The following is a 14,746-nucleotide window of genomic DNA, read 5'->3' on the forward strand; positions in this document are numbered from 1 at the left end:
AGAGCTGGTCCAGTGTTCCACGGCCAGGACGAAAACCGCATTGTTCCTCCTGAATCCGAGGTTCGACTATCGGTCGAATTCTCCTCTCCAGTACCCTGGCATAGACTTTCCCGGGGAGGCTGAGGAGTGTGATCCCCCTATAGTTGGAGCACACCCTCCAGTCCCCCTTCTTAAAAAGAGGGACCACCACCCCAGTCTGCCAGTCCAGAGGCACTGTACCCGACCGCCATGCGACGTTGCAAAGGCGTGTCAACCAAGACAGCCCAACAACATCCAGAGACTTAAGGTACTCAGGGCGGATCTCATCCACCCCCGGTGCCTTGCCATGGAACTACTAATCAAGAAAACAAAAAAGGGAAATTTGTCTTGGATAGAGTGCAACTTTGAAGGATACCGATTTGAATTAGTTTACCGGGACAACAGAAAAGCCAAATCATTTTCCCATTTAGTCCCCGGTAGTGTTATTGTTGTGTGTGGTGTATTTTATAGGAATTTATAAAGTTTAAATATTATTTTTCTGGAGTTTGTAATTTTCTTCAGTTAACTTAGAGCAATGTAGTGGGTTGTTGGTTATGTTATTGTTGGACACTACTTTTCTTTTTATTGATTATGATGTTATAATTACATACCACTATTGTTGCAACCCACAGCATTGAGCCCTGCACACAAATGCCACTGACATTTTTCTCTGTGCTCACACAGCAATAAAATGGCTTCAGGTTAGATGTGTACTCTGGCTAAATATGGGTTTTTTTGTGCCTGTTTTAAAACTTATTATTTTTAAGAGACTACATTTAGAGACTGCCATTTCATTTTCCATTCTGTAAAGAGACAGAACATCAGTACAAAATAACCACAACAACAGTGACAGCGGCATCTTTGTCCTTTGGGCAGTAGCATAGCATTATTTATACATGCCCACACTGTAAAGATGCCAGCAAATAAAGACCATTAATGCTTGTCCGGCTGTGCAGGCATCATTAGTATCTGTTGTAACTTCAGATGACAGCGATTTCAAAGGTTGCCTCTATTTACAAAACGTACGCTTCCCTGGTTTCTCCTTCTACAGATATGCAAGACAGCACTCTGTATGCCATACATGAAAGGAACTAAAGTGAAGGGAAATAATCATAACACACAATTGTACTCTGGCTATTTCTCTCATCAGCAGCGTGCTGTAGCAGAACAAGGATTTGTTTCAGTAAGTGGTACTGTAGAGCTGTAGGAAGTGATTGCACTGCCCACTGAAGCCTGCAGGACACCAAAGCAGCACATTGGTGCTGACAGACATGATTGTGAAGCCTGCGACATTTTACATTATGACATTCCCTCATGCATTAATTATGTTTTGTTCAATGACACACCAGCATGAGCAAGGCAGTTTCATTTCCTGATTCCTGAATCTGGTCATCTTGTACTAGCGTTTTGGGAGCAAAGCATTTTTGGGGGACAATTAGTCCTTGGTGATATGCCTGTAACCATAGCAATGATAAATGTTAGGTTTACCATGACTGGAGAGATGTAGACTGGGGTTAACTAAAAAGTGATTCTAGCAGGATTTTGCTAGAATCTATTAGGGCTATATTCATGACTGGAGTCATTTGATTTTAATAGAATTATTACTGTGATGTCACCCATTATCCCTCTGGGGTGTGTAAAGAGCAAACACTGGGCTGAAGGCATCTCTCCTGTGTCTGATCCATGATATACAAGTATATGGTAAGCAAAGGGGGGGGGGGGTGTTTTTGTTATGTACGTCACACGTGACCCTTACACTTTAATCCTCTATCCCCCAGTCTAAAACCTTGCAGCAAGTAGAAAAGGTTCTATGTGGTCAAGTAGAACTAACTCCGCTCTTGAAAAATATGTAAAAGGTTCACTCAGCTTCTCTTTCAGTGAATTCCAGGAGTCTTAAAGTGCAATTTTTAAGATTTTAAAAATCAGAATGGAAAGATAAGATTATAACAGTGTGTATAGCCTCATAACTAGAACAAGGGCATATTATTTAAAACTCCTTTTTTTTATCAGGAATGATTACAGTAAAAAAAAAATCTGACAAGTTTTGATCTCACAGGGTTTCAATCAGTTAATGAGAGCAGAGTTTGTATAACCATTTAACTGACTGATTCCAGCTTGCCCCGGACGATGCCTGGAAGTGTCCCCACTGTAAGCAGCTTCAGCAGGGCATGGTGAAGATGAGCCTGTGGACTCTTCCTGACATACTCATCCTCCATCTCAAGCGTTTCCGACAGGTAGTAGAGAGGCTTCTGGTGAAAAAAAGCAGTACTTTAATTAAACTTACATTAAATTAGATACCTCTTAATAACATGCATTAATCACCATTTTCTGTTACAAATTCATCAAATTGCAGTGGGGCCAGTTTTCAGCTCAGCGAGTCAGTTTCACCACTCCTATCGACCTTGTTTCCTCACAGCTCAGATAAACCCAGTGTACTGTACCTTAATAGCACCAAACAGCGGGCAGACCAGTTGTTAGCCACCAGTTGATCAATATAGTGTTCAAGGCTAAAGAACCAGATATGTCCTTCAGCTGTTTATGCAGATTAAAACAAGAGAGCGAATATCAGGCTTACATTTATCTGGCAGTCAAAAACTCCAAACCAAAGCTAATGTTACTCTTTCTGCTTTTTTGTCACATTAGCCATAACAACAGTTAAAGTAATAAAGCCATTTATGAAGTTCTGCTCTTATCTCAGTGGTCAGAACATCATTTAATATAGGTTTAAGAAAAGGAAAACTATTTGAATGTTATCTATACTGTCTATATAACGTGTGTTTATATTGTGCTCTTGATCTCTGTAAGGAGAAAACAAAATCAACAACTGAATCAATTTTAACAGCAACCTAATAAAAGGAAATGCTTATATGCTGCATCAGATATGTTGAACTGTAGGGTGTGCTGTGAAAGGAAATAAAAGACAAAGAGGGAAATAAAAGTGACATGATATTGCAGGGCAGACTATTGCCTTAGACAATTTCAACTACAAAAGAAAAAAAAAATCAATAGCACAGCTCCCGCTGAATCTGAGTTTCGACAACAGCCAGTCATCTTCCCAGCACCTTTTGCTAAATGTGATTCCCCTCCTTTGAAGCATACCCTCTGGCCCCCCTTTTTAAAAAAAAATACATTTAGCAGCCCAGCTATTACAGGTTCTGTGCTTGACCTGTGTGCATTATTGAAGATGTGTGCAAGTTGCAACAGCCCATCAACATTCAGCATCACCATGTGGATCTCATCCATCCCTAGCATTTTGCCACTGCTACACTTTTTAATAACCTCAGTGGCCTCGGCTAGGGAAATCAGAAATGGTAACAAGTTTTTCTCGGCCACAAATAGTTGTAATACCCCAGTGCTTTTATTGGACAGATCTGAATAAGGAAGGAGTCCGTCTTTCTTCATTTTAGTGCTGATTTATTTTAAACCACAAGTAAAATTACAAAACACAACCCAGGTGGCTCCTTCCTCCAGAGACACACACACTCTGGCTGCTGTAGAGAGGAGATCCCGGAAACACAGAGCCTAATACATTTCTAAGTTTTAGGGCTAACCCCTTACACAAAAAGATTACAAAACAGCATGAGACAGAGACAGTCCGATGTCTCCTTCTCTTATCTTATGCTCCACATGCTTCGAGCACTAGTCATAACTAAAATGAAGAATTTCGATGTGTGTGTGTGTGTGTGTGTGTGTTGTCACGTGGTGCGTAACTAAAACATTCATTCAGACATAATTCTAACACAGGATGAATACAAGAAAATAATTGGTGTCAAGGTAACTGTAGCTAACATTTCAGAATCAACACTGTCTTCTAACCTTGAAACAGGGCAGACTAGCGCAGACTTTGAATCTTACTAAACTGCATTACTAACACATTAAAGTCTAACACATTAATGTCTAATAATTATCTGACTGATCATATCTACTAATATCTAACATACCCATACACAAGATGCTGTTTTATGCATTTTTACTGACTGGCATACAGCCAGTGTGAAAGTGACATGGCTGCACAAACTAAATTTTATAACCACAAGCCTGTGATGATTCTGCTTATGTCCTTGTCTGGGCAAGAAAGCTTCTCCTACACTGCAGGAAGTTGTTGTAAATAAGCACTAGCAGTAATTAGCAATTACCTGCAACATGCCAGCCATGGTTTTTTTCCCACGCAAAGCACATATTGAAAGCACAGTTGAGTACTTCTCTTCTCTACTTGGTTTCCCAGCTCCTGCTGTTGCTTTGCCTCGCTGTTGTCTGACCTCTCTCAAGTGAGATAAGCTGTTCCTATCAACCACTGTCCTTCCACTTTCCCTTTAGTTTCCATGTTAGTGTTGAAACCTCCCAGTAGAACTATATAGTCTCTGTGTAGCCTTCTCCGTAGCTGTGGTTCAATTCAGACTGATTCCAAGCAGTTTTCAGCACGGAGCAAAATTAAATATACTCAAAAAAAAAGTCAGTGTATACATTTTTGAGTGTATACATTTGCATTGTGCTGTTGTTTTGTCCCACTGTCAGTTGCTATTTAGCCATGTGCAAAGGTCGGTTAGTCTTCTTCAGCAAGTTTTCATATGAGGCTCAGTAGACCTGTCATGGAGAGCCTGTGAAAACAGAATTGTAGTTTTCTGTAGCACTGAAGTAGACTTTCTAAAGTTTAAAAAAGTTTCAAAGAGTTGAACTTTTAGGAGGCTGGGAGGGTCTAATGAAAGACATTACTGAGTCACATCAGCAGTTTGGCAAAAGTATCACAAGTTTATCTAGTTGGCACCACTCACCGAACAACTTTGGCCTCTGTTCCCCCCAGAGAGGTGAGATTCCACAAACCAAAAACCATTTCTGTAGCCAAGGTTAAGTCCTTGTACATGTTCGTCCACTGCATGATTGGCTTTCCTCTGACTCTCACAGTGGCACTGTGTTGATCCCTGAACCCCATAAGCCAAAACCCTTCACCACTAGGCACTAAAACTCCCATCTCAGGCTGTGGTTCACCTCCTGTGACCCAGTGTGATTTTTCTTGATCTTTGCATTAGAATTCAGTGGACTCTGTGTCAAGGATCAGCTTTGCATAGAGGAAGTCAGAAGCCAGTGATCTTCTCAACACAGTTTCAGTAATCATACGGTTCTGCAGACCTTTTCATCCTTGTAAGGTGCCAGTCCTGGGAGGGGCACAGGGTTTTTAGCAGTACAAAATACTTTGATAATCCACACTGAATCACATTGTGCAGAAAAACGCTGCTGCAATTCTGTTAATGGCTTAAAACTTTATTATATGTCTGTTCGCTTCTGACCACACCCAGGACGGCAGCAGAAAGTCATAAGGGGGTATTTTTAAAATATAAAGCTATTAAATGCAAAAATTCTGTTGTAGGTGTTACTGATGATAGGGTAATAATCAAAAGTACATGGACCTGTTTGACACTGGTGCTCTACTTATCTGGGCTCTGACTTTATAATATTTCAAAAACATCTTATTTTTTACAAGTGTTTTATATGATGATGCTTATTTTGTTAGAATTTTATTTGCACATTAATGTTATACCTGTTTAATCAATTCAGAAAATTGAGCTTCTTATAGATTTTTACTCAAAATGAGTGATATTTCATACTTGTACAATTATCTACTGTATATAAGACTAAGACATGTTGAAACAGGTTGGTGAGCGGAGGAACAAGCTGTCAACTGTGGTGCGTTTCCCCCTGACTGGATTGGACATGGCGCCCCATGTCGTGAAAAGGAGTCAGAGTATGAGGAACCTGAACCCGGGGCCCTGGCCCCCTTCTTGGAAGCAGCCCTCAGGCCAGCACCACCAACCTGCTGACATGACCCTACCCCACGATTACCAGTATGACCTTTATGCTGTGTGTAACCATCATGGGGGAATGCATGGAGGACATTACACTGGTATGGAACTGGGTAGTATGATAAAAAAAAAAAAGTCACCCAGTTTTATTGTATACAGCACTTGTTAGTAAAATTAATGAATTGTTGGTTTTGGTTGCAAGTCATTTCCATGAAGTTACACACACAGAGGTGCTCCTCCATCACAGTTGTTTTCATTTTTTTTAAACACAGCTTACTGTAGGAACTCAGTGGATGGCCAGTGGTACAGCTACGATGACAGCAGCGTAGACTTGGTGCCAGAGGACGAAGTGTGTACCAGAGGAGCCTACATCCTTTTCTACCAGAGACGCAATGCCATTCCTCTATGGTCTGCCAGTAGCTCTGTCAGAGGTACTGTATACTGTCAAATGACTACTAAACTGGATTGTCATCAGTCTGGATACAAGAGGTCATAATTTTATGGAAATGCCTGTTAGTTGGACAAAATTGTTATGTATGTAAACATTAAGGAGAAACTTGGGCTACTAGAAGGGAGGAGCATACGGTGGCTTCACTGCAAAATACTGCCTCATCTGCTGCTGTTTACCCTGTCAACAACAAAAACACTTCTGAGAGTTCCTAGAGGCATCTGAGAGTTGCAGCTGAGATGCTTTTCTGACACACATTCTTTTATACATCCACTGTTTTTCTTTTAACATCAACCAGCCACATAAACCAACATGTGGATGTCATACAAACTTAAACGTCTTATTAATCAACTGTGAAAAATTATTTGTGATTTGTAAATGTTATATCAGTGCAAAGTATATGTACTGTATATGTTTATCAGATGGAGAATGCTGTTGTTCAGTAGTTTAGTGTATTGTAAGAATAGCAATACTGTGTATCCACACAGTTTATTAATGTGAGCAGATACTGTATAGTTCTTCAGGAATAATTCAGTGATTTTGCTGTAGAACGGAGTCATAAATAGCTCTGTGAAATACAAATAGCGTGAAAACATCACAGTGGGGACTTTGCGTTCTCCATACTTCAAATGCATTTCCAGGTATCCTGTAATTCTGAAGTTTAACATTAAGTGCATTCATATTTCACAGTTACAGTGACTCAGACTAATGACAACGACTCACCAGAACCTATCAAATATCTTTTATCCCTCTTTCACAGTATCATTCACTAATATTAAATTCACCATCTCCTATATAATAAAGGGACAAAACTGGACAAATCAGAGAGGAAGTGAGGTTCAGTAAAGAAATGAGTTTCTACTTCATCCAGGTTCATTTCGAACAATCACTATGGCTTTTCTCAAATTCCTGTGTTACTAATGTTCCTTCTTTGTGAGTTGCTATGATACTGCCACCTTTTGTGCCTAGAAGGAGGTTCAGAGTTAGAGCAACACCAAAGAGTGTTGGTGTCCTAAAATGCCCTAGAGCAACTCACTGTAGCTGTGCTCTCAGAATCATTATATAATGCACATTAAATGGCATGAAATTATGTGTTAGGTGATAAAACCTTGTGGTTTTAGATGCACTGTAAGAGCTAAAATAAGACTATAGGATACGGAGGGGTTTTTGGACATCCATTTTTTGCTTGTAGATCAACACAGCTCCTGGATCTGTGTGTCTCTGATTTCTTGCTTATTCAAAATAAAACTTTCTACTTAATGTTCCACATGGTTCCTCCACAGCGCAGTTAGAACTATTTTTTCTGCTGAGTGCCTTTTGCTCCTGCACACTGGCGACAAAAAATATTTGGCTTTACTTAAACAGCAACATACAGCAAACCAATGTCAGCACTGGAAGAATACATTAATCACGACCCAGCAACGTCGTGCACCCACTTGAAGACGCAATGGAGAGAACACAGATCCGCTCCAAAAATGTGATTAAGATTTGTGACTAAAGCGAAACTGTAAACATGTGATACTGTTAAATTCTGCTGGGTTCAAACTTAGAAGCCTCATCATAATATTTATCCCTGACAAACACCAAGACAGCTATAAGCTAGATATGACATTTGAATGCTGCTTAGACAGTAATGCATGAATAGCTATAATCCAGTATTGTAACTGACAGGAGTGGCTTACCCTCCTTCTGGACGGTGTCAGTGATCATCTTCTGCAGAACTGTCCAGTCAGCAGTCTCCCCCATGATTGTGGTTGAGAAATACACAGTATTTATACCTTATGATTAGTAAGTTACTAAAACCCAAAGTGAAATATTCTAATATTTTGAGATACTGGATTTTTGATTTTCATGAGCTGTAAGCCATAAACACTGAAATTAAAACAAAAAAACAGCTTGAAATATTTTGCTTTACATATAATGAATCCAGAATATATGAGAGTTTCATTTTTTGAATTAAATTACAAAATTAAATTACATAAAATAAAACCTTTTCCATGTTTGTGTTTGAGTACATTCCATTTAAGTTTAGACATGCAGTGTTTCTGTTAGGTTTATAATTCCCCTCTGACCTCGCTCCTCTCTCTACGTGTCCCTCAGGCTCCACGAGTTCATCGATGTCAGACCACTGGCTAATCCGCCTGACAGGGGACAGTAAGAGAGGCAGCCTGGTGTCTCGATTCTCTACCACCTGTCCATCTTCTGTACCCGACTCTCCAGAGTCTCCCGTCTTCCTTGAAAATGGTTCTAAAGAAGAAAGAGGTAATTTGCCCTAATCATTTAGGTTGTTTGTTGATATTTATATTTCAAGATAAAATCTATATACATTCCTCAAATGTAAAAACATACGTTTTCTTCTCTTTATAATTATTAGGGGGTTTTGACAGCAAACCATTTGTAAGGGGTCTTCAGGGACGCAGTGTGAGCATGAGAACCCCAAGCAAGACCAAGGACACCCTGAGCAAAGTGTTTCCTATACGCTGGTCTTTGGGCTCCAAGGACAGACGCAAACCTGACCCAGGTCCTCCATCGGTCCAAGATCCTGCCCCTGTGGAGCTGGTTCAGTACCTGGAATCTGGGCGGCGACCCCGGTGCACAAAGGACCCAATAGTATCATTGATGAGCGAACCACGCAGCACAAGGGAATCTGCCGAGGGCCAGGCCGCAGCCAATGTCCGATCATCTTCCAGTGCTGGGAGCCTAAGTTGTTTGGGTAAAGCAGCAGGTAAGCTGCCGTTAGAGTCTCCACAGTTCCCGGAGGGCCAGAGGAGGCCATCAGATAAGACAGCCATCCTGAGACACAGCAAAGGAAGCGAGACAAGAGATGAGAAGCCCTCAAATATCATCAGCAGCTCTAGCAGTAACACCCTCACCAGGAGGAAGGATCCCAGGAAGCAGAGTTCCTCCAAAGCTTCCCAGGATAGTGAGACAAAAAGATCTGGAGTCCAGCCTAGCTACAGCACACCAAGTCTGCAAGACGGGACCCTGAGGAGACAAAAAGGGGACAGGGCAGATAGGGAACACCATGGTGCATATGAAGGAAACTCTAAGACCAGGAAAGGAGAAGTGCCCAAGAACAATGAGGGACTGTTCTCCTTCTTCTTAATGGGCAACTTCCTAAAAAAGGATAAAGACTCAAGGAGGTCCAAGGATGGTGAGTCACTGACAGGAAGAGATGAGGAAGGAGGCAGAAGGACCCTCTCTAGACTTTCATTACCCAACGGAGCAGCAGGAGGCAGAACTGGGGTGGAAGGAGGCAAGTCTAACGGCTCGAGTCAGCTGGGTGATGAGCTGCCAAATGGAAAAGTGGGACGAAGCCCAACTGACATCAAACGCTCCCAGAGCTCCTTCAACATCCCCACCAAGACAGAGCAGAGCATGCGTAGGACAGCATCTCTGCATCGTAATGGGATGTCCACAGCCCCTGTACCGTCACGTAGCCTGATAACAGACAAACTGTCTTATGGGGCCCTTCAGAAGACTCGTTACAGCACAACTTCACTGGGCCGCAGAAGGCCAGTCCCTGAATCGAGCTTCTGACTCATTTATATTTAATACACACACACACACACACACACACACACACACACACACACACACACACTCAGAGCCTTTTGCCTGATATAAAGTGAACAAATGAGATCAAAGCAATAGAGCTCAGTTCACGGTGGTGCACCTTTTTTGTTCCCAGAAGATGAAATGGCTGCACCGTGGAGCTGAGACACTGCGGTTAAATGAAGAATCTTTTTCATGCTGGAATATAAAGAAATGATGTGACCTGTTCCTTCAGTGATTCAGAGCCAAGTTCATCTCTTTTATGTTTTTTATGACTTAAAACAAGTGCCTGAGAAACTAATATGCAGTTTAGACCAATGAGTTTATGTCTGTTTAGCACTGGAAGCACAGAATCCCTAACACACACTCATACAAGCATAATATCTTCATCTGTCTTTTATTACTGTAATGTGTGTTGTGGAATTGATCACTCCATTTTAAATTCCTAATGTCGTTTGCTTACAATCAAGACACTGATTATGTTCAATTCTTAGAATATAATATGTCTTCATGTTTAGCAGTGATGCTTTAAGGCCTCAGATTCTAATTAGCATCAATCATTCATCTTTCATCCTTTTTAAAATATTTATGTAAAGGGGGGGGGGGGGTCAAAACACAAAGCCATCTTCTCATAAAACACTGATTTGTCCCCATGTGTTTCACACAACAGTTGTTGTTGTTGTTCATTCTACTTTAACCCTGCTGTGGAAAGACCAGGACCTCTAAATGTAATAATTAAGGAGCGGTACTCTGTGCAATCACTGACCTGGAATTCTTAATTATTATTTCTCTATAATTCTTATTATTTGAATCTTTTCAATACAGTCTATGATCCCCTGTAGGATCAGTAGCACTTTATAGCTGAACCTGAGTGACCTCTCAGAAGCAGAAGGAATTTTAAAATGTTTGTCTACTTTTAAAGTTTAATATTAATGCAATATCCACACTTAGAAACACTTTGGGGTTTTTTTCCACTGTAACATTTTGGTGTAACTGCTATATTTTTCCGATTGTATGATTCTGTGACAGTCTCATTTAGATGCGGGTTATATGAAGGTGGTGACTGCAATCAGCAGACCAAGAAAACGCTGGTTTTCTCCCAACTCAAAACAAGAAGGTGGTTGCAACACCTGCTGCTGAATTGAATCTGTGATTAGTGGGAAAACTTTCCCCCCTTCCACGATATTTTAAGCCAAGTTTTATTAAATGTGCAGCTCCAGAAAATTCGCATTTGCTCATGTTGACTTCTGCAGTGAGGTTTCACTCTAGAAGAGCTACAAATATTGCAGCTCAACACTGACTACATATAGTATGACCAATTAGGGATGGAAATACTCCACAAAACACCAAAATTGGTGCAACAATGGAAGTTGGTGTGGTAGGGAGAGGTTTTTCCTTTAATCATTCCTTTTCTGAACTACCTGAAATTTAAAATGCCTATATTAAAACATATCAAACAAAGACAGTGAAATTCAATACACAGTGAAATGGTTTCCTTTTTATGTGTGTATTTACTGTGAGCTAACACTAATTAATTGGTGTGTTGGCCCACAGGAGATATTTTAATGTGAAAGGCTGACATCTTGGCTCCCATCAGCTCATCTGCTTTTGGCTGCTGTGCAGCTTCAACCACAACCACTGGGAGTAAAGCACCCTCAAAGGTCACCTACTTGAATGAAGGAAGAAAGCAGAGAATTCACTACATTTTCCTGGCCTAGATATTCCCAGCCACTCTTTTCATTCAAATCTGTGACTTCCTAGTCACAAGTCAGCTTCAAATTCTGAGCTGGATGTGATGTGTAGACACTGTATGTGCACAGGCATTTCTTATGATGCCTGCTCAGACATGTATGGCCCAAAATATTGTTTTTCTTAGTCCAACTGAGTCTGAGTGGAAGGTTGCATCAACTCATGTTAGAGGCTGAAGTAGAAAGCTAAGAAGTAGCCCCACATGAGGTTGATTACCAACTCTGAAAAGCTAGACAAACACATCTAGAGTAAAAAGTATCACTGTATGTATTTGAAAAGTTTAAAGCAAGATGTGCTGCTTCACACACCTAATACTAGACAAAATGTTGAGCTAAACACATCACAGTTAACTTATTTTATTTAGCCTGTAAGGCTCAAAAGCAAACTTATGATGGAAGCCAGTTTCCTATGCAAATCATAAGTGTGGAGCTCATTGCGTTGGTCTTTTATTTAAATGTTGAACTTTGGAATTAATATCCTCATGTTTCTGCCAAGGACACAAGATGCTGGAACGATGACAGAGCACTTCAGTTTTATATTTATGACGTGAGGGTTTGTGTCGCCCAGTGCTCGTTAGTATGCGTTTTGAATAGATTTTCCTTTCTCTGCTTCAGTTTTCCCAGTCTGTACTGTCTCATTAGTTGTGTTTACTTGCCAGTTATGGGGAACTTAATGACATATTTCCCAAAAGGTAACAAGAGGCCAGAATTTTTAATTCCCCCACTCAGAGTTTGAATTTCCTTTCAACAGCACTCATTTTCTTAAAAATGTGCCTCTTGTGGATGGCATCACTATTTAACGTAGCTGTCCACTTCAAATCACTCTGCAGAGGAGGATGAACGACTGATTTCTAATGTCCAAAACCAAAAAATCAAGATAATAAGTAATAACCCTACTGCAGGCATAAGTCATAGTTGTGGTTACTGGTACAGTTGTACTTTCTAAATCTGATTTTTTTAAAAGCACAAGGCCCCTCAGATTGACTTCCTTTTTCAGAACCTTCCTATTTCTAAAACAAATAAGTACAAAATATTAGTGCAAGTGGCAGTTCAGCTAGTAAACCAATGTGTTGAGTGATGTACCTGTCTGGACTAGATGACTCACACACAACCCTTGCAAGAAAACACACTTCATTTATTTTTACCACCACTTTAAGAAAGCTGTACTTTCTGTGAGGCAGTTTTAGGTGACTAAGCAATAGTAGGTAAAGTGCCCCTTTGCACAGGTTTTAATGCTGAAGTCCTGTTAATAATTGTTGCTCTTTGAGTTAATGCAAATAGAAGATTGAAGAAGTCATGCACTGCAGCTTTTTCTCCAAATAAAAACCCTATGCATCAGTAGACTTGTAATTAGTTTTCACCTTGAAATGTCAAGTACTGATGGTGCCATTGTTTTGTTTGCACCTGCTATTTTTCTGTTCTCAGTGATGTTTATTGAACCTTACAAATGGGTTTGTTGAAGACAGAAGAAGCAAATTATACAAAAAAATCATAATTACATAACAACTACAACCCCAAATCAGAAATATCTGGGACAGTATGTAAAATCTAAATTAAAACTGTCCTGTATTACATAATTCTGATTCCTGCAACACATTATTTGATGTGACATCAATTTTATTCCTTGTTCAAAATAAACAATTCTGATTCCTGCAACACATTCCAACAAAAGTTGGGACAGTTGCATTTCAGGGCTATAAATAAAGTAAAACAAATGATGATTCCATCTGAAACAGGTGATGTCAGCAGGTGACTGCAATGAGGATTTGGTACAACAGTGGCATCCAGGAAAGGCCAAGCCCTTTAGGAGCAAAGATGGGCCAAAGCCAGCCAGTTTGCCAACATATGTGTGAGCAAATCATTGAAATGTTAAAAAAACAATGCTCCTCAAAAGGAAAATAGGAAGGGACTTGGATATGTCACCCTTTATGGTGCATGATATAATTAAAAGATTTAAGGAAAGGTAACTTACACTTCTGTGATGGCTCCATTAATGCTGAAAAATACAAAGAGGTTTTGGAGCAACCTATGCTGCCTTTAATACGGCATTTTTTCCAGGGACGTCCTTGGATATTTCAACAAGACAATGCAAAGCCTCATATTGCACATTACCAAGGCCTGGCTGTGGAGGAAAAGGGTGTAAGTGCTGGACTGGCCTCCCTGCAGTAGAGAATATGTGGCGCATTTTGAATCAAATTGTGTCAACGAAGACCCAGGACTGTTGTGCACCTTAAGACTTGTTTGCAGGAAGAATGAGACAAAATGACATCTGCCACACTTAATTAATCATTTGGTGTCCTCAGTCCATAAATGTCTTTTAAGTGTTGTGAAAAGGAACGGCAACGTCACACCGTGGTAAACACTTTACTGTCCCAACCTTTTTTTTGAATGTGTTGCAGGCATCATAATTGGAGTGAGTGTTTATTCTAAACAAAGAATAAAATCACATCAAATAATACGCTGCTGTATTGTTTTCAGTGTAATACAGAACACAGATCATTTACACATCACTGTTTTCAGCTTTAATTTAGACTTCACATACTGTCCCAACTTCTTCTGATTGGGGGTTGTAGTTTTTGAAAAAACACTGTAGATTAGTGTCCTAAGCAGCTGAGCTCCTCTCAACTGAGTAAAATCACAGCTTTGTATGTGATTTGCTTTGCAAGAATAAGCAACCTTGATGTTATTATAGTAATATAATTTTGAACAAGAACATGCCTTTGTCTACATGTCAGTACAAGATCAATCATTTGTCTTTTCAGTAGATTTTCCTTAGAGCTACCTACAGTACATCTAGAACATCTACCGGTAGGTTAGTGTGCAGTCTCTTTCAGAAAATCACTTACACAAAATTAAACAAATATACAGTTTTTCCCTCTGAGGTCAAAGGAGTAGATTACAATTTGATTAAGAGATTAATGCTGTGTTATCATAGGGCACAGAGTTTAAATGGGGACCCGTTATAAATGTACAAGTGTGTGTCTGTTTTTCTTGCCATGGCTCAGTCTGCACATGACCACAACGTTTACTCTGCCAAACTGAGCACCACTGTGTTAACACAATATTTGTGAAATGTGGATTAAAAATGTTTTATATGCAATTTTTCTACATTTTATAATAAGTAATTTGTGTATATATTATTTGTTGAGACACAGATAGTCTGTGTGCAGGGGCAGAGA

At 40.1% G+C, this 14,746-nt stretch overlaps 1 protein-coding gene across 2 annotated transcripts in view; it reads left to right on the plus strand.

The window, feature by feature from the left end:
• The window catches only part of usp43a (ubiquitin specific peptidase 43a), a 104,305-nt gene extending 91,211 nt beyond the window's left edge, over positions 1-13,094 (plus strand). For both annotated transcript variants that reach the window (XM_020610985.1, XM_020610986.1), the window contains 5 exons: positions 2,133-2,252; positions 5,668-5,917; positions 6,089-6,247; positions 8,365-8,526; positions 8,639-13,094. In XM_020610985.1, the coding sequence (XP_020466641.1) occupies positions 2,133-2,252; positions 5,668-5,917; positions 6,089-6,247; positions 8,365-8,526; positions 8,639-9,804 (1,857 nt within the window). In that variant the 3' untranslated portion in view covers positions 9,805-13,094. The remainder of the gene's footprint in view (positions 1-2,132; positions 2,253-5,667; positions 5,918-6,088; positions 6,248-8,364; positions 8,527-8,638) is intronic.
• The last annotated feature ends 1,652 nt before the right edge of the window (positions 13,095-14,746 follow it).

The sequence above is a fragment of the Monopterus albus genome, unplaced genomic scaffold (assembly GCF_001952655.1).
Source record: "Monopterus albus unplaced genomic scaffold, M_albus_1.0 scaffold108.1, whole genome shotgun sequence".
NCBI lineage: Eukaryota > Metazoa > Chordata > Actinopteri > Synbranchiformes > Synbranchidae > Monopterus > Monopterus albus.